We start from the raw sequence: 23526 nt of genomic DNA, 5'->3' as shown, positions 1-23526 counted from the left end.
GGCCTTAAAAGGGTTAAAGATGTTAATGGTGCCGTTAAAAATCCAGCTTGCCAATGAGCTATTTTGTGCAAATGGTATAAATATAAGATACACTTGTCTGGCTCATTTGCAAGCATTCTTTTTGACTTCTTTCACACAACTGGTGTTTTTGTGTTTAATTTAACAAGAAATGAGTAGTAAATGAAAGCTGCTGCCTGAAATCCCACTGTGAGCGTGTTTTGCACTTGGCTCCCCAGTGAAAAGGCAATTTGTGAAATTATGTGATAGAGTAATTAGATGAAGCCGGGGCTTCTGATTGTTGCCATGCGTATGTGGTAAAGGTTTGCTGGGGAAAAAAAAAATAAAAACACAGATTATTACCCTGGCAAGTTGGCTCAAGGCTTCTTCATTTATTTGTAAACAGAATATTTAGTGACCGCATAGGAAGTAGCTGTAATCACCAGCTCGTAAAGAAACCACAGCAGAGCTTTTGGATTTTTACAGAGTGCTCATGTAAAATTTAAGCTGGGAGGCAGAATCCCTGTTAATGTAATTAGGATCTAATTTACCACCCTTTGCACACAGATGTAATAATGTCTAGATATTTATTCTATCTTTAAGCACATTACATATACCTCAGTGCAGCAGTTACTGAACAGAAACAGGTGTGAGCGCTTTCCGGATTTCATTTTTGCACTGTAAACACACAGCGATTTAAAGGGAAATATTTACCAAAAAAAGAAAAAAAAAAAAAAAAGAGGGGAAAGAATGTCTGCAAATGAGGCAGTAATGGACAGTTGCCCTTTATGTACTGATGGATTTCTCAATGGTTAAGTAAATTAAAGCAAATGCTAGAAAAATCAATAGGCTTGCAGAGTCTTGGTTGTGCCTCATAGACTTCAGGACAGAATGACAGATGTGGTGCATATGACCCATTTAAGTATTAATGCTTGGGAAATTGCCTCTGCGTGCAAGGTTATAGGCCTAGAAATATTGTTATATTAAATTACAGACAATGATATTTTTAAGTATATATGGAATTTATACGTTTCAGTTTAGTTGCTCTTCGGCATTACATTTGTCCTGGAAGATTAGTTGCAGAGTTGTTTCTCTGGAACGGTAAATCAGGTTTGAAAAATGTTTGAACAGTGAATTGTCTTTCCAGGGCTGCTGCAGACCGGCGAGCGTGTTGCACACTATGGGGGGGACAGTGATCGTGTTAAATAAGAGCCACATAGCCAATGTGTTCACTAGCAAATGTAGCATGTAAGCAAGCCTAAATTAAATATCATTCAAAGGCATCTTTTGAAATGGTGAGAGGGCTGGCACTGTAGCACAAGGCTGCTGTTAAATTGGGTATTCTGTATGACTAAACACAAAGTAAGATCAAAAGTGCGTGGTCAAGATGAGCTAAGTAAGGTAACCACCAAGACGGATCTTTCTCACCATCTTCCCCACGTGCTGCAATTAGAAGGGATGAGTTTGCATGGGCAGGATGAGTAAGAACTGACGCCACATAGAAATTCTTCTGAAATAGAGATGTATGATTAATCCAAGCAGCAGACAAGCTCTAGATGAGATAGTGCTTGCCATCTCTGATTTCTGTCATTTCTTGCTGTACTTCCACCCAGGCAGCAGGGAAATAGAACAAGTTAATTGTCTCTTTGTGGCATCTCTGGCAGGAAGAGCGTGAAAATAGCTGGGACCCTGATTTTGGTGTTGGCGTGAAGGCAGAGCAGTGTGTTGGCCGTGCTCGCTGTCGGTGACAGCCCAGCATACCTTGCCAGTTATCCTGACTTCACCCCAAACACCTGTTTCTGTGAAGGGAGCAGCGGATGCATTTTATATACAACTGCCATGTTTAATATTAGGAAGGAGCTTTAGACTTTGTCAGTACCACTGCTATTCCTTGCTGAAGCCACTACGTAGGAAGTGTTGTTGTTTTCCTCTCAAACATTAATTTTCATGTTTTACTTCCATTTGTTCAATAGATCATCCCCCCCCCCCCCTTTTTCTTTTTCCCTTGGCTATCTCTGATATTTGATGTTTGGGTACCACTGCCTCTCTCTTTTCCAACTTTTCCCTAAAGCATGAAAACTCACTGTGGAATAAAGCAGAACCATCTTCAGGGGGTATAAGGGCTGCACACTGCTACTGAGAGTGCCAGTGAAACGATGACTTTGTGGAGGGGCAGATTATTACTTTTGGGCCTGTTGAGGACCTATTTGTGTATTGAGGCTGGATGAGAGCGACTGGTGCTGAGGGCTGTCAGGCCAGGGCTGAGTGATGACAGACCCTTGTCATTTGCCCGCATTCAGCTTCATTGCTATGGTGACAATATGCGGTAATGAAAGTGGCTGCTGAGGGTTGGACAGAATCCTCCATGGTTGCTGTAGCCGACAGCATCTTTGCAACAGCATGTTTGAGCTGCTGATGGCCCTTGGTGTCAGAGCAGCATCAAATCTCTAATGACAGAAACTCTCCACAGATTTTTGGGTCCACAGGGATAGTGCTCATGGCATCATCACCAGTCTCAGCAACTTCTTGCATCAGTGACAAAAATTGTCTTTGCCTGCTGTAGTCGTTTTTATGTGCCTCATGGTGGATTCCTCGATTTATTTTGTGTGACATACAAGCTAGGTAAGCTGGCGCTTACCTGCACAGCAGCATGGGGTGGCCGTGGTCCTCCTCCTGCCACATGTAAGGCAAACACATTAATCAGCATATAGGCAATGGCTGCTTTCGTTAAATATACCTGTGAGGGGCCCTGGTGAACAGGCTCTTTTGTTCCCGACCAAACCAGAAGGGATCAAAGGTCAGCAGGAACCCAGAAGTCATCGGTCAGGGCGGGTTTTGCTGGATCCTGGCCTTGTCAGCTCCATAGTCACCCCTGGCAACTTGGGCTGCTGCCTGCTTGCCTTTCCCACTGCCTGGCGCAGAAGTGGAGCATCCGGTCTCTCAGTTTCTGGAGAAAGATGCAGACATAAAGTCGGCATTTGAAATACAGTGTGAGCATTGCCATGTTCCTCTTTGTTATCCAAGTCATTTGAGAGTGAGATTACAAAAATGCTAGGTTGGCTTTGTAGAGATCTTTTTGCTGTGTTCATCTTTAGGATGCATTTTAAGCCTGCAAATTCCTTTTTGGTTTAGTGGCAAATGGCAACCCGGAAAGAAGCAGCAGCATACTGCCAAAATGTGCTTCTATGCTTCTGCATATAAAAGTTCACTTCTAAAAAAACTTCTGGTATGGCATTTATTTCCTTTGAGCAGATCGATTTATTTTCCCTCCCCTCCCTGTGATGTTAAAGTACATTTGGCAGTAATCAGTTTATCCTTATTAGAAGCTGTGGTAAAAGGCAGAGTTGCTGAGTCAATTCACTCCATTTACTTCCCCTATTGAGCCTTAATGTGTCCCAGTCCCCACCCCTTACAGTGAAAACAACATCAATTATAGGGCTGACAGGAGCCTGGGACTCAGTGTAAGTTGCTCCTTGGGGTTATTCATCTTGCACCAAAAAAACTGGCACTCAGCAATATTCATCACTCCCCCCTACCTAAAATGATTGAGTAAACACTGAGGTGAATTATCAGAGGGGATAAAAAGGGGGAAAACTGAGTTTGAATATGTTGGAGACAACTTTGGGCTCATATGGCAGGAGAAATAGAGCCATCAGCCAACATGCAAGCTCCCCACCACTGTTTAATATTGCTGCAGATGCTGGAGGGAGGTTCAGTTATCCTTACTGCTTCTCATAGCCTGACCTGCAACAGCCTTTCTATTTTGGCATCTGGGCTGGAAAAGCAGCTTCGGTCCTGGAAAAGCAGCTTCAGCACTGATGCAGCAGAGATGTGCTGGGCGCCCAACTCTCTGTCAGCACCTTAGGGAAATATATTTAAAAGACTGCTCAGTTTACAACAGTTTGATCCCGTGATATTTGTATTTACTCCAAACATCCTGAATCCCCTCCGGTGGAAAATAATTCAAAGTGGGAACCTAATTTTCATCGTTTTTTTGTGAATATGATATGGTAAAATCTTTTTCTCTAAAACCTCACAAAATAAAAAAGCATGGAATAAAACTCAGAATGTGCTTTGTTACCTTTACCTCCCCTTCCTACAAAATAAAGCAAAAAAAGCACATCCAGCCAAGCAAATCCAAACATTAAAACCTCAAACTTTGTGCTAATTTAAATTTTCAAAGTAATCTTTAAAAAAGAAAGAGGCTCTGCTTTCCTTTACCCAAAAAATATAATGCAATCACGGTAAGGGAGGAGAAATTCCCTTACCATACACCTGGTTTGTTTTTATGCCCGGTGCTGCGGTTAGATGGTTGTCTAAATAAACAGAGATTAGGTGGAGGGCTTTATCTCAAAGCTGGCACTGGTTATCACACTGCTTCCTCCCACTCCCTCCCTCTGATTGTGAGTTGTATAAGAAGACTTAGCAAGCATAACTTAGAGCTGATAACCTTTGAATGTTAGTTCAAGGAAGCTGTGCCATAGTAACAACAACAAAAAGAGAAATTATGCAAACTCTGTCACAGACTATTCAAACAACTGGCAATTTGACCCTAATTCTGATTTGAAAGAAAAAGTATTTGGTAAGTGTTTTGTTTCTAGAGTTCTATTTGAATTTAGCGTGATCAATAGTATTAATATTTGAGCAGTAGTAACAAAAATATAGAAAGAAAAGATTCCAGGAATAAACTCAAGTTTATTCTTCAAATCCTCTCTCCTTTGGGGATCTTACTTTAAAATTGCTTTAACAAAAGGAACCTGTAATGTTTCATTTGGCTAAATTGCTCCAGCCCTGCAGTTGAGGGTTGAATTGATCTTGATGTAGCCCTGGAAGAAGACAGTGTTGATATTTGTTTTTGATGGTAAATGAGATATATATATACACAAGCAGGGGACATGAGGAGCGGCTGGCAGGTGATGGGCAGCTTCTGGCCCTCCATGAAAGTAAACAAGAAAAGTCCTCATGGTTCTGCATGGCTGTGAAATCAAAACACACTTTTTCTAAGTGTGTCTTGGCATGCTGAAGGGCAGGATGCAACACGCAAAGAGGAGGAGAAGGGTCTTTGGGGTCTTTGCAATGTGCCTTCCATAAAATGAAACAAACCAGCAAACCACAACCAGGGAGAGGAAGGAGGGGGAAGGCGTCCGCGCGCTACCGCAAGGCAATGTCATCACGATGTTGGGAAGCCAGCTCACAGTGAGCGGGTGAGCGCGGGCATCTCTGCCCTTGTCGTTCGCATTACCGCAGTGCCACGCGCCCAGTTACACAATGCGTAAAGGCGAGGGTTATTTCTAGGACAGATAATTGAACATTAATACTCGTTGACATTGTCGTAGGAATGATATGTCAAGCTGACAGGGCCTATGTGCTTGCATCTGCTGATCGGCTGCAGATGAAGGGGATGTTTGGCAGATTAGACCTGGGGCCTCGACACTACCGAGCCAGGGATGATACAGCCATTAATCATGAGCTGCCATCTTGGGCTGCCTTCCCAAAAACAGTGGGTGCCTACTTTTGGGCGTGGAGGGCATGGTTCGCAAAACAGCATCAACCCTCATACGTGTACGCACACCTCTGTGTGCATAAAGATTTATGGAGACGTGTAAAAAAGATTAAAGAGGAGCATCCTTGATGCTGCATACGCATGAGTGCCGCCATCGTCTGAAGAAACTGTTTTCAATCTACTAACGTGAGAATAAAAGACAGCGGAATAGATGAGAAGTTCTCCAGAAGCATTGAGAGCATGATCAAGTTTGATGAGGTGTTTCTGATTATCTCTATGTTAAGAAGTAAATGACATAAAAATGGTAGCAGAATTAGTTGTTGGTTTGGTTTTTTTCTAGAATGTTTTCTGTGTCTCTCTTCCTCTGGATGTCAACAGGCCTTTCAAGGCAAGGGTGCTGTAGATAAAGTAGTTAGTTGCAACCACTCTGTACCCTTCCAGCCAAAATCCTACAAAAGGTGCCTTTCAATATAATTTAAAAAAATCTTCAGAAAGCGAATGCTTTTGTCACAGCATTTCTACAGCCAGACCTTGCTGCACAAGTTCAGAGGCATGAGAAGCAGATGGAAAACAATTACAGGGGCCTCTGACACTGGAGTTAGTTCTACTTTCTTAAAATAGGGCTAAACGTCATGTTTGTAATGTCTTGCGTACAGTTTGGCTCTGCATAAAATGCTACAAAATAGGGCCCTTGAGAACATCCATTATCACATTTTGGTTAACATCACAGATTTTAAAAATCCCAGTTGTAATGAAGCCATGAAATAAAGCTTTCATCTGTAAAGATCTAGTTTCTCTTTGTTATTAAAATAAAGTAAGCCATTAAACAAAATATATGCATATAATAGTAAAGTTCATAATCTCCTATCATCAAAATAATAAATTCAACTTTTTTTTTAATTGGAGCAGTCATCTTAGAAAGGTTCCTGTATAGAACAAGATCAAATGTGCCTGGTTGCTCTTTCTTACTTTGTAACTTGTTAGTGGTGACATTTTTTTGGTCTTTAACTACTTTCATTTAGATCTTTCTAAAATAAATGAGTTTTGTTCAGAAAGGGGGGGAAAGCAGAGGGGGATTTTTGAGCTTGAATTGAAAAGATTTATTATATCTTGTTGCTGTTCTTGTGAATTGTTAATGGCCATCACATCAGAAATGTGCTGAAAGCAACATGCAGTCTCGGTACTTTTGCTTCCAAATATGTGGATTGTCTCTTTTATGGTAGTTTCTGTGAAGGCGTCTGCATGCGTGTGGTGCTTGATGTGCTCAGATCTTGAAAGAGAACAGGCAAGAAAGGGATGCTCAGGCCAGGGATGGGGTGGGCACTGGCTGCTTACAGCTGACTCTGTTTGGGCTTTTGAAAAGCCCCTTCCAAAAACCCCTGTCCTGGCCTCATCCATTCATCATCCCATAGAAGATGCCCACCGAGGGTCTCACTTCACAAAGCTGAGGACATATCCTTTAGGCAGACCAGGCTTTGGCTATGTTCACTTAGCAGCTAAGTGCCAGCTCTAAAGTTAGGCAGTGGAGACAGTTTTGCCCTTTCAGGGCTCATCCCCAAGTGCTGGCCAATACCAGCCCCTGGGAAATGCCTCACACCATGAATATTTCCACTGAAATGCAAAGCTTGGTTCCACCAACCCTCTCTGAGGGAGGATACGGTTAGGTCTTTGGAGGCTTTTGAAATCCAAGTGAAATTGGTAGAGACCTGCCTTGAATTTGGGGGAAAAGATTATTTTTTATGAGGGAGTCCTCTTGGTCCAAGAAGTTTTCTAAGAGGGAAGAGCCAAGCCTTTTTAATGACATTTTTAAAAGGATGAGAATCAATGCATAGTGAATATGTGGGCAAATACATGTGCCTTTTCCCAACTCTCACCAGATCTAAATCACACTTTTTTTTCGTGCACGTTCTTGTACATAGAAATATCATCCTTGGAACATGTATCTGCTTTATTCTGAAATTGGTCGCATTAGCAGACATGTTTCTTTGCTGAGTTGGGTACATGATTAATTAGAGTAATTGTTTTTATTTGGAGACTTCTCCATTCATCTCTCAGAGTTAAATTTTAAGGCCAGGCTGGTCAGAAAGTGGATTTCTGTACAGGCCTGTACCCTGAAGCCAGTCAAAGGGATTTCACACAATAAATGGGTGTAGATAAATGAATTCTCTAGCCAGAAAGCAGAATTGCTTAGTCAAGTTTACTGAGTTAAAACTTGTCTGTATTGTTCATGCATGCAATTGCACTGAACTTGGGTTATTTTAGCAGAAAAGAACTCATTAGACCTAAGGAATGAAGGGAGAATTTATGAGGGGCTCTTATTTTCAAGGTAAAAATAACGGAGAGTGAACTTATGGGGAGGTAAAAGCTGGGATGGATAAAATGAGAACAGCTGAAATAGCTGGTCGAGTGCTGGAAAGTGAAGCCCAGCTCTAGCCCAGGTAAATTGCATTTGAATTTCAACCTCAGATCTGTATGCACTCTTCTTTGGCAGATGTTGAATTGATAATGCCTGTGTGTTAAAGAATTCTGATTGTTTCTTTTGCCACCTTCGCAGCTTATGAAAATGCAAGTAGCCCTGCCTAATGAATATTAATAAGAGTGATAGCTGGAAACACACAAGCCTGTGGCTCTTTGGAGCTTGGATGGGGTTAGCTGGAGGATTGTTGTGACTGGGAATTTACATGGTTTTTAAGAATAAACTTCCTGAAAGCTTTTACATTCTCCTTTAAAAGCTGATGTTTGTTCACAGTACCTGCTCATGTATGCATGGGGATTTTTCTCCCTTTCCCTTTCTAGATACATGTGAGATTAGTACTACAGATGGCATGTCAATGTTTTGTAAAACAAGGCAATTTATTAGATGAGGAGAGAAAGAGACCCCATCTCTCAAATTTACTTCAGTCCAAGGTTAATTGTATCAATAGCAATGGTTTGTTTTTTTTTTTATTTTGCTTGTTTATTTTTGCCTTTTCCCACACCCCATTCTCCCAGGCAGCTGTGGCAGTTATTAGCAGGGCAGGGAAATGACACTGATGAATTCTGCATCTCCAAACGTCCTAGGAGGCTTTAAAGCCCATTTCATGCAGTTAGTTAATCGGGCAGCTCGTTAGCCCATTGCTGGACCTCACACATGGCAGTCTAATAGCAGGGATAGCTGTGGAGAGGCTGGAGGATGGGAGAGCCCCAGGACCTGGCTCTTCAGCCAGAGCCCCATGGACAGGCACTGCCTGGAGCTGCTTGGAGCTCCCAGTGATGCCAAGCAGTGCCAACCATTGCCAGTGTCCCTCTGGTTTTGCCAGTGCTGTTCTCTGGCTCTGCTGGAGCAATCCTCTCCAGACTTTTGTTTACTCACTTGTAAAAATACCTATTACTAACCTTTCTGCCTGTGTCATAGGTCCCATTTGATCTGCTCTTCTTTCCCCAGATTCTGTTCCCAAAACTGCTAATTATGCAAAAAACCAAGGCGCCCTTTTTAATAGCTTCCTGCTCATTGAGAGCTGCAGGGGCAAACTTGAAAAGCAGGGTTAGTGTGGGTCAGAACTCAAAACGCAAATAGAATCAGAGAGATATTTATTTATTATTAAAAGAAACCCACAGTCTTGTCTTGATGGTAAGGACTGCTGTGATGCGTCCTGGAGTGGAGTTCTTTTTCAGAGTGGTGATTTAGGGCTGGGATACTCTTGGAGAGTTTCATGAAGGCTTAGTGAGGGGATTTTATGAAGATTCAGCAATTAAGATGATGCCTCTGCATTATAATTTCTGCCAAATATGTAAAAAGACTTACTGTGTATTCACTTTACAAGTAAACTTACTCTTTCTAGAGCTTTGAAACAGGAGGGAAACCCCCAGCATCAAAACAGAAACACATGTATGCACTGCATTTCTCTTTTTGCAAAAGGCCTTTTTTTTCCCTTCTCTTGTCATGACAAAAAGGCTTAATTTTTTTTAGCCAGCATAAGGGAAGAGGGAAGAGGGGGAGAGTCATTAAAATGCAGTTCTTTCAATTACGTCCCGTTATTTGTCATCTTTATTGCTTTTCTATAGTTTTCATTGCACCTTTAATAGCACGCCTGGTCAGAAAAGGTGAGCTGGAATGTGAATGCACTTGGCTGTGCTGCCGTCAGTGCCTGGGAGCTGTGCTCGAATCCCAGTCCCTGTAGATTTTAATGTCCCTGCAGACTGCTGGCAGCCTGCTTCCAGCTGTGGCAGGCATGATGCAGTGAATTGCTTTTCAATGTTCTTTACTCAAATAGGCAGTAATTACAAGCTTAAAGAGGTTTAGTGGTCCAGTAAACTACATAATCACCCCTGAATTAGCCTGGGCTCATCAGTTGCAGTCCAGCAACCTCAAGACTGCTGTTTGTATGCAGGCTTTATCACGTAGCAACCTGAGCAGCAGGTGTGGAACAGCAAGAATCCCCCATAAACACAACTGTCTACTGGGGACAATGATCTCTAATGAGATGAGGCTACAGCATCACTGTAATTTAAGTGGGAAAATTAACGCCAGAGAATGTGCACTACTTCCAAGAGTCTCTGCTTCTTCAGAGAACAGCAGTGTTTTCCTGGCTTGTTTTTTTTTTTTCTTTTCCCTCCTTCTTTCTTTTTTTTTTTTTTTTTTTTTCCTGCCAGATCTTTAAATGCATCTTTCTCTTTTTTTTTTTTTTTTTTTTTTTCATGAAGAACACATTGTGGTTTTGCTTATAAGCTGAGTGGTCTTTATTCTTTTACAAGGATATGTTGTGAATATTTAATGGTGGACAGGGCATCTGTTCAAGGACTTTCCATGCCAACAAAGCAGCATTGCAAAATAGCAGCTTTATCTTTTCATTTCCTTCCTCAGTGGTAGTTTTATTTTTTGTTTGTTTTGTTTTCAAATAGAAAATGTAAAATAGAATGTAACCCTCCTCATCTTGGTTCTGAACCATTGGCACCTTGATGTGTTGGTTGCCTTGAACTCTCTTTGTATGATGGCTTGGCCCCTTCATGAAAAAAGGAGTTCAAGCTCCTGGCAGGAGGCAGTTTGCTTGGTGGCTGGTCCTTAAGGGTGCTGCCACCTTGGGAAACCTGCTTAAAGCTCCTGCTCCATCCAAAATCCTCTAGGTTTATATTAGGGATCTGGCTGAATACAGCAACCCTCCATAAACCTGATCACACAGGTGTGTAGAGTAGGGGATGGAGGCATAGGGCAGTGGTTTTTATCCCTCACTTACAGAGGGAGCTCCAGATATATGGAGGACAGCCTGGGAAAAAGAGGAAAAAGCAGAAATAAAAGCTTTCAGCTTAACTCTATGGGATTACAACTGCTGGCATTGGCGTTTCCCAGAGATTGTAGAGTTATTTCCGAGCCCACCTGTTTAGAAAGTCATTTGAGGTAGATAAGGACACTGACTTATTGCTGGGAAAAGCCTTCTGGTTAGGAGATATTTACCTGGGCTAATCTGTCTTAGGCTGGCTCTAAAAACAACAGCAGTGTTTTTACAGAGTTATCAGGTAGTCGGGATTTCCTTTGGCGTGCCAGTGATATTTTTTCTTCCTTCCCAAAAGCTGCTCACCTAGGGAAGGCTGGGGTTTGCCTTTCTGCCTTTTCACAGCTGTCTGATAAAGATGTTGGCTTAACTGAAAAGCTGGGTTTCAAGGCTGTGAATTTTAGCTCTAAGGCAGTTGCAGTCAGATGATGCATTTCCTCAGTTCCTTTGGTGTTGCTTGGCTGTAGTGTTTCATAGTTTTGGCTGTGTGCTGCATTTCGAGGAGAATTTCGCTAATCTTTTGGATGCAATTTTTTTTTTTTAATTTCCCTGTCTTTGGTTAGTTTTCATCTCTGAAAGAAAAACAGTAAATAACAATAATAAAGAAAAATGGCAGAGGATGCAAAAGGGCATCACCCAGGTCACTTTAGCAAAAATAGTCTTGGTCCTAGAGTAAAAAATTCCTTCTTAAATGTATCAAGCAAAGTTAATGTGTATGTGCAAGCTGTATGTGTGTGTGTATGTGAGTGTTTCTGTGTGCACATACATACAGGCACCAAAGGAATGTTTAACATGGGAAAAGCTCCACTCAATTACCCCGGTATGGTGTGGGAGTGTCTGCATAGGCTCAACTTGAACTGAAAACCAGTAGGAGCCAGAGTAAACTCCAAACACTGGGGTCTATCAGAGTGTCTCCAAAAGGAAATAGCAGAAGCACCATTGCTTGGACTAGCTAAAGCGCAACTGGAAAAGGCAGTGGGTAATAATATATGGTATGGAAGGAATAATATTGTAGCAGCCAGGAGATGGATTAGATGAGTTAAAAGGTTTTTCCATTTTCTGACTTCTGTAATATCCTGTGCAAGGGATGATCTGAACTTTTTTTCCTTAATGAGTGCTCACATTATGAGTAATTTGATGGGGCCACCAGAGAAGTATTGGCAGCGCATCCTAAGCCATACCATGTCTCTCCACCAGCCTTGGAAAGGATATTTATGTTAGTGAGTGCCAAAACTTGTTCACAGACAACTCTTGCAAGAAAATTATTTACAAAAGGGCAAATGGGAAAAAAGGAGAAGCTTTTTTTTTCCCCCAGCATAACTTCTTCATTAAAAAGGGTCGCTGTTGCCAGTACCTCTTTTCCCTCCTTGTAAACCCCTACAAAGTAAATGTCTCCTCCCCTCCTCTGCCTGCAAACCACCCCAACCGCTGTTTAATCAGGTTAGCTGTGAACACACATTCAGATTTTGAAATTTCTGGGGTATTGGCTCTCTCTTTTACACCCTGCACTTGCCTTAGGAGAGTCAGGGTCTGTCTCCTTTCCTCACCTTTTATTTTTTGGCAAGGTTTCCAAAGCAGCCTGCAAACCCTTTTGTAGGGGCAGCAATAGGCAGTGTCTCAGAGCCCATCTCATAGGGATGGGCTGATGCTAAAGCCTGAAGCAGCAGCTTATTGGCCTTGCTGTAGGGGTGCAGGCGAGTCAAAGCAATGCAGCATCTAGTCACACTGCATATTTTGATGCATTTTTGACTTTAGAAGACCAAGCTCATCTGTTGATTTTGTGTACTTAGTTTGCAGTTCAGTAACTCTGGCAGCACCAGGATTTATTAAAAGTAATGTTACGAGAAAGGCCTTACCGCAGGGATATTAAACTATTACAATAAGTTGAGGAAATATTTTCTTTTGAAGGAGGAAAAAGCAGGCTTTGTCTGCAGCATGACCGTGTCATACGGACTGTGTTTTCTTGCTGTGCTGAAAAAGCAACGAGGAGCTTGAAATGCTGAAGCCAGCTCACAGTTCAGTAGCATTATCAGGCTGACTCACTACTCTCAGCCAAGGAAAAGACTGTGCAAACTTTGCACAGGCTTTTTTTCCTCCCAGCCTCAGAGATGCATTTCTAATAAAACAACTTCCTTCTCAGTGTTTTAGTATTTCCTCCAATGTGCAAGCCAATCCCACGGGATAAACAGGATCGAGTTTGCAGCTTCCGAGTTGAATTTTTTTCTTCTCCCCCCTCCCTACCAGGTCACCTCAACTTGGCAACTTTTTACAGCCTTGCCTGAATATAAAGCAGGTCACAGGGATGGTCTATAAACCTATTCAGGCAGCCTGCAAAATAGGCAAGGGGGCTCCACGCGTTCTCTTTATCGCTCCCTCTCAACATGCCGGTGGTCGGTGAAGAAAGGAGGTTGCAATCTTATGACTTTATGGATAGTGATCCAACCATTTTTTGGCTACATTTTGAGTGCAGAAACCCCCATTATTCTTTAGGAGGCCAGAATGTGTGAGGATCTAGGACTCGACTGCTATAAATTCAGGCTCTGTTCTTAGACTACACCATGCACTGCTTTTGTAATGCAAATGGAAGGCACAAAGTGTCCCTTTGATAATGTGCAGTCAGGAGACAAAAAAAGCATTCACTGCAACAGTAAAACTAATTCATAAAGCTGAGAGACAATAGGAAAGCATTATGGATATTAAAAAAAATAGTAATTTCTCGTAGATCAACTTGATCATTAATGTAAACAGTTCAAATGCAAAAAAAAAGGAGGTTGGGGAAGGGGAGAGACCCGAATGGCTGTGCTGCCACCTTAGCTAACCCTGGACAAGTTTAAGTAAAGCAAGAATTTAGAGTTCAGCATAAAGTCAATGTACAGTTTGTCACTGGAGGGCTGATCCTTGGGCTTTATTCTGGATACTGAGTTAGGCTGGGTTTCTCTTCAGAAACAAGAAAATCAGAGTGTTGGGATTTTTTTTTTTTTTTTTTTATTTTGAATGTTAGAAAACAGTTAATAAACACTCCTGGGGCATAAATTTTAAGGGGGTGATTTCTCTTCATCACCTCCCAGAGTTTAGCTCAAGGTCGCTCACCTTGGTGCAGTGCACTGGGCTCCGGAGGAGGCAGAGGGCTGGAGAAGGGGATGAAAGGGCTCCGAAATGGCTCTCCCGGCACGGCTCGGCCAAGCCACGGCTCTGCCGCGATCAGGGCAGCGCTGGATGGCGGCCACAGGCTCCTCCTAGCAGGACATGCCGCCTTTCTCTCAGGATTGCTGCTGCCTCGCTGCTCTAGCAGAGCTGCTTGGCAGCCGTGGTGCTGAGCCGGTTCGGTGCCGTGAGGAATTAGTAATCTGAGGGGTGAGAAGGGCAGGATTATTTTCCCATTTTCCCGGCACCATTATGATGCCCTGCTGTCGCAGAGGAGGAGGGGAGGGAGTGCTGTCGATGCCGGCACAGATAAGATAAAGTCTGTCGCTGTCCTGGCATCCTGCATTTGGTGCCTGGGGTAGAAAATTTGAGGAGTACGTTTGGACAAGGTGTAACATTAAGAGACAACCTTGGATACTTTCCATCTGTACCTAATGGAGACTTTACCCACCATCTGTAGTCAAAGGTGATTAAAAACAAAATCTTATTGTTTCTTTTGCTAAAAATGCTTTCAAGCTGCATTAAAAAATGGGCTTTTACTAAGGTACTGCTCGCTTAATACCATTCATAAAACAGTGATGAGAAAATATGATGGAAAGTTAAATTTTTCTCTCTGTCACTTTGATTTCTTTGTTACTGCTAAAATGACTGCTCTGACTCATATTTTGCATAGTTATTTTTACCTTTTCAAATGTTCCTTAACTGTTCATATTACCCTGGGCAAATCCCCCAGGGATAATTTTCATTTGCATGCAGACTTTGATGGTGTTATTAAGCAATCACTTTCTGTACTAAGTCATTATTAAAAGTAATACCACAGAGCCTCAAAAACACATTAATGGTGCCAAACAATCCACATTTCAGTGCTAGATTTATGGAAAGGGAAAAGCACAAGGTCTCTTATCATACAGTGGATGCTGCTCTGTAGCTCTGTAGCAGCAGCAGGCTTGATCAGAAAATATCACAGCCAAATTCAGAGCCCTTATCTGTTGTCAGCCTTATTTCTTTAAATGCCCTTTTTTGGTTTTGGTTTGTTTGGGTTTTTTGGTTCTTTTTTTTGTTTTGTTTTGTTTGTTTGTTTTTTTTTAACCTGCCTGCTTTCTACTTCTTTTTCCCCTTGGACTTACCCTTTTCCTCTGGCCTTGGCAAGAAAGCCTGTCTGCAGTCTTCCAGTATACAAGCTGGGCTGGTTCTGGGAAGGAGGGTCAGCCTTCCCCTCTGTAATCACTGTTTTATGGCTTTCACTGGAGGTGTTAATGCAGATCAAATGGAAAACAGTCCAGCATGAGCGTTACAGCTTCTCATGCTGCCCTGCATACGGTCCCAATCGTTAATTCTTATTATAAGACCTAAAGGTAATTCTGTTTGCTCTCCTAATGCATTGCAGCTCTCCCGGTGGTCCAGTGTCTCTTTTCTCCAATTCCCATCTTGATCAATTGTTTGCAAATAATTAAGCTTTTAAGAGATAATGGTAGGAGCTAATGTACACAACAAAGTAAAGGTCTCAAGTCACTGTTTATTGAACAGTTTGCCTTGATATCCCAAAGTGATCCAGAGTAATAGGTGGACTTGTCAGCTGGAGTCACTGCAGTGGTTTTAGTAATTCTTCCTTATATATTTAGTAAAATTATGGAATATCTCAAGTTGGACAGGACCCATAAGGACCAAATCCAACTTCATCCTCTTCACATGACTACCTTAAACTTAACCATTTGACTAAGATATATTTTATACATATTCATGCAAATATAATATTATCTATACACACAATAGATATATATCCATATCTATGTGCATTTGTCTATATTCCTTCAAACAGCCATTATTAGAAAGTTTTCAGAAGACAGTAGTCATTCTTGTGTGAGTGGGGTAAAGACCAACAGCAACAGTTTTGATTGAATTTCCTATTCCTTCATAAAATGGCAGTTCTCAGGGTTTCCCTCTGTCTCTGTTGCAATGTGATGTCTGCCTTTGCCTGTAGCACAGGCCTTCCAAGCCCTGTGGGTGGGAATGCAACAAGGCTTTGAATGTTTTTATAGCAACCTAGCCTGTGGCATGCTGATTCTTTGTCAAGTCATTTCTATTATTTTATTTTATTTTTAGTCTACAAAGGAGCAGCTCGTATGAAAGCTTATATAATAATGTTGCTGAGTGTTTAAGATTACTTTAAACCACACCGAATCATAGTTAAAAAGCCTGCTGCATTGTGACCCTTTAGCTAAGAGGGATTAGCTGTGTGAAATCCCAGGCTGTCATGTGATTATGGCAATTACGGATTTATCATGAAATTAAAAGTTTGTGCTGTACAAGGGTATGCAAAAAAAATCAGATGACCTTAGACATACCACAATTTGAGGAATTTGTAGTTTGGGACTTTTAAAGTAATTATTTTTATAGTGACAATATTATTTTGATGGCTAATTTTATCCAGTCTTGTCTATTAAAAAAAAAAATGTCCAGAACAATTGAAAATTGCTTAATGGAGACAGACTTCTCAATTCCAATAGCTAGAGGCTGTATAGTAATTATTGCTTGCTGCATGAAATTAGACACAGTTTGTTCAATTACTTAAAATTAGATCACATGTAAGGTGGCAAAGCAAAATAAGAAAAAAAAAAAGAATAATTCTGTCCTCGCTTGATAGCAAAGTAATGAAATGAGAAGTAAGCTGTAAAGAAAATGTTACAAATCATCTCTGTAGGGTTTGGAGTTTTTTCATTGAAGGGAAGAAAAATGTTGTGTTCAGATAGATGGACATGAGTATGACTGTTGTGGATGAATGTGTGTAGAAGGCAGATGGTAAAATACATGCTGCATTTTTGCATGTGTAAAATGCAAATTGCCCATTAAAAAAAGACACTTCTTTCCCTCTGTTTTTTACTTTACAATTCTGGAGCTGTTTCATGGACACACAGAAAATACAAGGGATGATCTACAGGTGTGCATGTCATCTGTGAGCTTCCTGCCAAGAGAACAGTACTTTTAAAATAATTGAAAATTCCTCAACATTTTTGAGTGAAAAAAGATAAAAAGTCTCTTTTGGGGCTGATGGCCATGGTGGTGGGCTTTGAAATTGATATATTGAGTTAAGAGAAGTTGCTGAAATTCCAAGAAAAATTCCTCTGTGGTAATGTGAAGTGATACTTGCATGTAACATAGCCATGAGAAGTCAGACTATGCTGCTTAAAAAAATATGTAAAATCTGCCAAATAGCTATAATACCAATAAGATTGTGGGATTTTATGAGGTTTTAAATTCTTAAGCTTTGCAAAGTTTCAGTTTCATGTAATATTACACTGAAGAATATATCCAGAGAATAAGGGAATTTTGGGGGGAAAAAATGGATGAATGTGTAACAGTAAATACTTTGTGACTATCAGCTGCTAAATAGTGTTGGGATAGGACTAACCAGTTACATCAAATTACCTTTATTGAAATGCTACTAAGCACCTTGCAGCAGTCCAGGTCTGAATTAGATATGTACTGAGACCTGGGCATCCAGGTTAGGGGCTGAACCAGTTCCTTGAAACAGGGCTTCTCCTTGAAACTGTTACATTTGCAGTATTTGGCCATTCTCTTTTGTGGCAGTGACAGTTTTGCATAGATGGAAAGGACAGAAATGATATTTCTACATTTCAGACTTAGTTGTGGTTTTTGCTGTTGATTTATTAAGCAATCTGTATTCATGCAGAAGCGAATTTTCTGAGAAAGCAAATCAAGTTCTCACAAGAAACTTATGATTGAATTATAACATTATCTTCAATTAAAGGAGTATTTATTTTCTGTCTCTTAGGATTAGCTCAGCACAGCTATGCTAATGTCAGGCAAAAATGTGCTGATTGTTGACCTTGCATTGGCCTGTGTTCAAAACACAGGCATTTGTTTATGTTCAGGATGCTGATCTTATTTGCAAATTATTTTGGGACACTGGCAAGTTTTGCCTTCACTATCTCAGAAAACATCAGTGTGTTTTAGTTTTACAGAGAAGCTCTTTATCACATTCTTTGTTGTTCAGTTGAAAACAGAGAAAAGAGAAAAAAATAGATTATTTTACTCTAATCGGTCATTTGAGACAAGTACAAAAATTTTTCAGCTAATGCAACAAATATCCTTCTCAAGTATCAAGGTACTGTCAGTATCCTAAGCAGTTGTTTCTCCACTTCACTAATCTTTATAATTAGCTTGTCTTTTACTGCCATTAATTAAGTGATGTAGTAGCCCATTAATAATTATAAAAGAGTGACACACCTCAGCATTTTCACCTTTCAATAATAGATGTCACGCTTCTGTTTTGGTTTGGCTTGGTTTGTATTTTTTTTAATTTAAAATAAAAGGTAGGCAAAAAAAAGCACATTGTTTTAAATGTTTGTATTTATTTTGGTGTCTTATAGCACCCTTACCCTTCAGAAGAGCAGAAAAAGCAGTTGGCACAAGACACAGGGCTCACTATACTTCAAGTGAACAATTGGTAAGTAATTTTTCCTTAGTGTTTCTATCTGGCTATTCCTTTGGGGACACATCTTGCCCTTGTTGTTTCCCTCCCCAGAAGTTTATTGATACAAAAGGGATATAACCACGTGAGTGGTTTCAGGTGTAGAGGGTATGAGGTTTGCTACTGTATTTTATTTTCCCATCATTTGGGTAGATCTCAGTGTATTCATATCTGATACCAGTCCTTTTTCTGGCTGAGTTTATCTGTTCTTCAATAGGAAGGCATATCCATTTTCAGGACATTGGTCTTGGAAGAGGTTGAGATGTCAGGGGCAAAACAGGGACAATTGGTCCCATTTCTGCTGAGCATATTGTTATTTGGGGTTGCTGTCATGATTTTTATAGTGTAGTTAGAGAGGTTTTTCATTTTGACTGACACCCTTGAATCTCTTTATCAGTTTCTTTTCAAAATCCAGTTTATGAATAAACTTTGAGGACAATCTGGTTCTTTGCTGCCGAAGTACAGTGTGGAGCAACTTTATTTATTTGTTCCAGCTAAGGGTTGGTGGAGCCCTGCTCTGTTATAGTTGTGATTCATTTGAAGGAAGTCGGGATCTGTGCTTGTTCTGCAGTGGATTTTGGGTTGCTAACTGCTCAGGGTGTGGTGAAAGCAACCAGTGGAAATTACCCGAGATCATGCGGCAGCAAACCTCTTTTAAAAAAAGTTTGATTTATTACCCTTTGATACTGCATCAAAATGTGGGTTCCTCCCACTATCCCAGAACAAGTGTCATACTTGAAGTGTACTGCAATCTAATACCTTGTAAAACTAAGTGTATCTAATTAATTGTCCTAATATATTTAGATTAGTGTTTATGATGGGAAACCTTATCCTCTTTGAAGTAATACCCAGAAAATGGTCAAGGCGAACAGCAAGCCTGCTGGGGAAAAGCGAGGGAGGAATGCCAGTTTGCAGACAAAAGTTGGTTGGGTTTTTTTTTTCCTGTTCAATAAGTGTCAGAGATTAATATTACTGAAGCTCTGATTACATGGCCTAATCCATTTTAGTGAATAAATTTGGTCTTGATGTCCATTGCACCTACATTAACAAACCCTCCTCTCTTAGAGAGCGTAGGAGCCTATGGGAGAGATTTCAGATATATTAAACCCCATTACAGAAAATGTAATTTCTGTCAATATAATCCCATGTATTCTTCAATTTAGTACTTTAGAGATAACAAGCTACTTACAATATATTTGCCTTTGGAGGATTAATTTACAAAGTGCACTATCTGGGAGACGCAGGCGGGCTCACATAAGCATAGCTTGTAAGGGTTATCAATTTCTGTGACCCCACAGCAGCCCTGGGAGATCAATTTTTTGAAGCCCTTTAAGATGCTGAATAAAGGAAAATACCAAATACTTAGTGTATATGAAGTGTGTTTCAAACATACTTAATTTAAAATGGAGGAATAAAAGGCATAAAACATAAAATTTACGTGTTACAAGGTAGTGCAACCCACAGTATTTTGGCTCAGCCAGAAGAAATTAGTGTTTACTTCAACTTTACATTTTCCAGCCTCTATCCAGGTGTTACCCTAGTTTGTAGGGTTGTCCTTCAGTTTCAGTCTCAGTGGGTGCTTTGGGCCACTGAGAAGCTGTGGGTACTCATCAGGGTCTTGTTTAATGATGGGATGGAGAACAGGTGTGCTGCTCCTGCAGGGTCTGGGAGTACAGGATTCAACATGGACAAATGTGTCAGTTTGGGATGGCCCATCAAAAGAAATCTTTCAAGATGATGAACATAGGAAGGATTCAACTAAAGGTGGTGGAATTTCTCCAGAGTGACCTTCAGTAGGTTTTCTTTCAGTTTTTTTTCAGGGTGTTTTTCAGTACCAGTCTCTCTTCAAATATGAGGACTTTTTACTTTGACTTTGTGTCAGGTGTGTTCTTATAAGTTCCTTATGTGCAAAGAAAAAAAAAAAAAGAGGTCAAAATACAACTCTTGTGGATGTAGGGCAGACTTCCCCTACTTGAGCTATTTCTGTAATGCTGCTGTGGTGCTACAATTGTATAAATTATTGAGACAATTCTCCTTCTCTCTCCTGAGGCACAACAATTTAACGCTATAGAGGCAGTGGGGCTTTCTTAAATCACAGGTGGTGGGCAGAAATGCCAAAATATGGCAGTGCAGCCCCTGCTTTTTGTAATGGATGCAAAGGAACAAGGAGACTGTGAAGCTGTTGCTGAGTGTGCAGGTTGCACGGGGAATACCCAGCCATGAGGTGACCAGAGAGCTACTCATCCCCTCTCAGATCCTGGGGGCTATGGAGCAACCTTCTCAAACATTTTCCTGGATCCCTTTTCTTCTAAAGCAATGTGCACAAGAAACTCTTCCTACCTAAATGTTTTGCTGCAGGGAAGAGCTAACATATAATTTCTGGTTAGTTTTGCCCTTCTTAGGCAGGCTCATAAGTCATTCAGCCAGAACTCACAAAAAAAAAATTTGCCTTCTTCCTTAGATTCTTCCAAACTTGTTAACACACATGTACATTTTTGTATTAATGATGAGTCATTGTAAATCACTGTTGCAGAGATTAAATAGAATGCTGAAGGGCAGGCTGGGTGCAGATCAGTCATAAATTATTGGCAGCAACACAGCATGTGGGAATACATGAAATGTGCATGAAAAACATAAACTCATGTCTGGTAGCATGGTCGTTAGCCCGGACTGAGAATGCTGGATTTTCTGGCTGGAATTAGAAGTTTGCCACAGACCAGTCAGTGAAGAGAGCATTTGTTTTCTGGAGACTGAAAGCATTTAAACAATTTTTTGTCATATTTTGAATGCCTTTTCAGTATGTGCTGGTTGCATGCTTCAGTTTTGTGCCGTAATGAAATGTTGACTTTCACATATGGACTGCCCTGGTGCTGGGGCTCCCCAGGCTGATGCACATAACCCCTGTTGATGTGGAGGAGTCACAGGAATGGGTAGATGATGTGAGATGTGCCAGAAAATATATCCATGAAAGGGCACATGTCTTTAAAAATACCACAGTCCTTTTACCATGACCCTTTTTATTGGGTTATTTTATTTTTTTAAGCAATTAAATAATCCACACAGAGGATTTTTCCCTTTTTTTCCCCCACATGACAACTTTACTTGTGAATCACCAGCGTTGCCTTCTAGGACCATCTTTTTTCCTCAGTCAGATGTTTCTGTTGTGGGAAGAGGGAGCCCTTACCCTGCTGCAAAATAAAAATAAATCTGTGGAAGGTAGGAAGATAGCAGAGTTCAAATGCCAGTAGTCGAAATGAATCATTTAGGTCTCTATCATATCTGTTGTTTAACCCCACAGCAGTTTAGCGTTCCAAGCACAGTAACGTGAGCAAGAAGGGGCACTTGTATGATGCCTGTATGGACATGGTGCAGACCTGAACAGGTACAGGTTAATTAGGTGCTTTTCCCAGGTGATAAAAACAATGAATTGAAATATCCAGCTGTGATCCAGTCACTTCTTAGCTCAGCTGAGAGCCAGTCAGGCTATATTGAACAATCTATATGGTTTTCTTGTTTACTACATCCCAGCTGAATCCCTTCCCATTAAGAGCTAATGGTAAATAATTACTGGTGGTAGTCTATGAAGAAGAGAGAGCAATTCTAATCAAGGGCTGCATTAGATGTCAGATGCTTGTTTATGTTTTAGAAAAGTCTTGGTGCACACAGATAAGATGTTTGTATACTTGTAGAATAATGTGCCTATATAACCTCCCTATATGTGCATGTCTTAATGTGATTGTGTCTCTAAATAATATTGCATCCAACTGCATTAAAATGATAAAAAAAAAATTGAAATTCAAATCCTTAAAGGTCCAGCCTTTATTAGGTGTTTCCATTCTGCTTTTTCCAAGTACCCTTGTGCTATCTAGGGCACAGCCCAGACAATGCTGGAGCAGCTAGTCAATATTTTATCTTGCCCTCATTCTTCCGTGCTTCATTTGTTGAGCTGTATTCAAACCGTGCTTGAAGATGGAATTAATAATTACTGCTGGGCTTTCCTGTGGCACTCACTTACTGCTGTAATACCCAAGTCTTTCCCTGACCTCCATGTGCCTATACATGCATACAAGGTTGTGGGTCTGCATGGTATTTTTACAGTTACCCTGCAAAGAGAAAGAAAAATGTTGTCCTGGTTCACAGGGGAAGAAGTGAGGCTCATAGAAGTCCAGGTCACTAATTTTGGGCTGTTCTGGGACTGTGAGGTGACTCAGAATTATAGCAATTTGTTCTCATTTAGGGTCTGACAATCATTGAAACTTCATGTTTCATGGAAACTCCAAGTTTTGAGTGCCTTGGTGTCTTACATTACCAGCGCCCACTGTTGTGTATGGAGAAGTGAGAAATCAGTAATTTACAGTGAAAGTTTTGTGTTCAATGATTTACTCAGTAGCTCTCAATCAGTCCAAGGAAGCAGCAGAGCTGAACCCTCTTCTCTGGTGCAGTATTTGGCTGTATGAACCAGGACTGGCTTGCCTTTTCTTCCTGCCTGAGTCATTCAACTTTGTCAAAGATTATTACCTGTAGAGATAGATTTTTTTTATTTTATAATGCCCTGGCCTGTTCTTATAACAGACATAATTGTCATTGGGATCCTTGAGGCTTTAAGCCCTATCAAAAGTGGTAACATGAGCTGGTAACTGAACTGTGATGAAATACATTAAAGCCTAGGGTGCAAGTAAGTCTAGTAATATGGTGTCCTAACTCTTGAGTTCTTGATTTTGTATTCTTGGCTTCTGTAAATGTCATTTTTGTATATAATTTCCTAGACTTGCAAAAAAACTCAGAACAAGCCCCAACCAAATATATCAGAAAAAAGTATCAAATAATGTGATCAAAAAATTTTCCCTAATGTTATTCTTGGAGTCAGATGAAGTGGATTTTACTGAAACCCTGTAAGAATGACATTTCAAAAAGGCTCCAGGACCAGCCCAAAGATGAGTGTGGAAAATTAGAGATGGACTTGGGATAGAAAGAGCTGACCACCTTACTTTATTTAGCACAGCCAGCTCCGAGCATAGAAACAGAAATAATTTATTACTCTTTTTGTCCCCTCACAGCAGTAAATTTCCTTCTGCCTCCATTTCTTTGCTTCTGGGTAAGACTAGTGGTAGAGCTTTGCTGCAGCAGTTGCCTGGGGCAAG

The 23526-nt window shown here is 40.8% G+C and overlaps 1 protein-coding gene and 1 long non-coding RNA gene across 6 annotated transcripts in view; one reads left to right on the top strand and one right to left on the bottom strand.

The window, feature by feature from the left end:
• Positions 1-23526, top strand: part of MEIS1 (Meis homeobox 1) — a 106941-nt gene that overhangs the window by 65851 nt on the left and 17564 nt on the right. For all 5 annotated transcript variants that reach the window (XM_063152296.1, XM_063152297.1, XM_063152295.1 and 2 more), the window contains exon 9: positions 18285-18361. In XM_063152296.1, the coding sequence (XP_063008366.1) occupies positions 18285-18361 (77 nt within the window). The remainder of the gene's footprint in view (positions 1-18284; positions 18362-23526) is intronic.
• Positions 1991-14144, bottom strand: LOC134416798 (uncharacterized). Its single transcript, XR_010027398.1, has 3 exons — positions 13840-14144; positions 3742-3857; positions 1991-2944 (listed from the first exon to the last, which is right to left on the bottom strand). It is a non-coding gene; the product is annotated as an uncharacterized LOC134416798 (long non-coding RNA).

This window comes from Melospiza melodia, chromosome 3 (assembly GCF_035770615.1).
Source record: "Melospiza melodia melodia isolate bMelMel2 chromosome 3, bMelMel2.pri, whole genome shotgun sequence".
Classification (NCBI taxonomy): domain Eukaryota; kingdom Metazoa; phylum Chordata; class Aves; order Passeriformes; family Passerellidae; genus Melospiza; species Melospiza melodia.
This window is presented reverse-complemented; position numbering and strand designations above follow the sequence as displayed.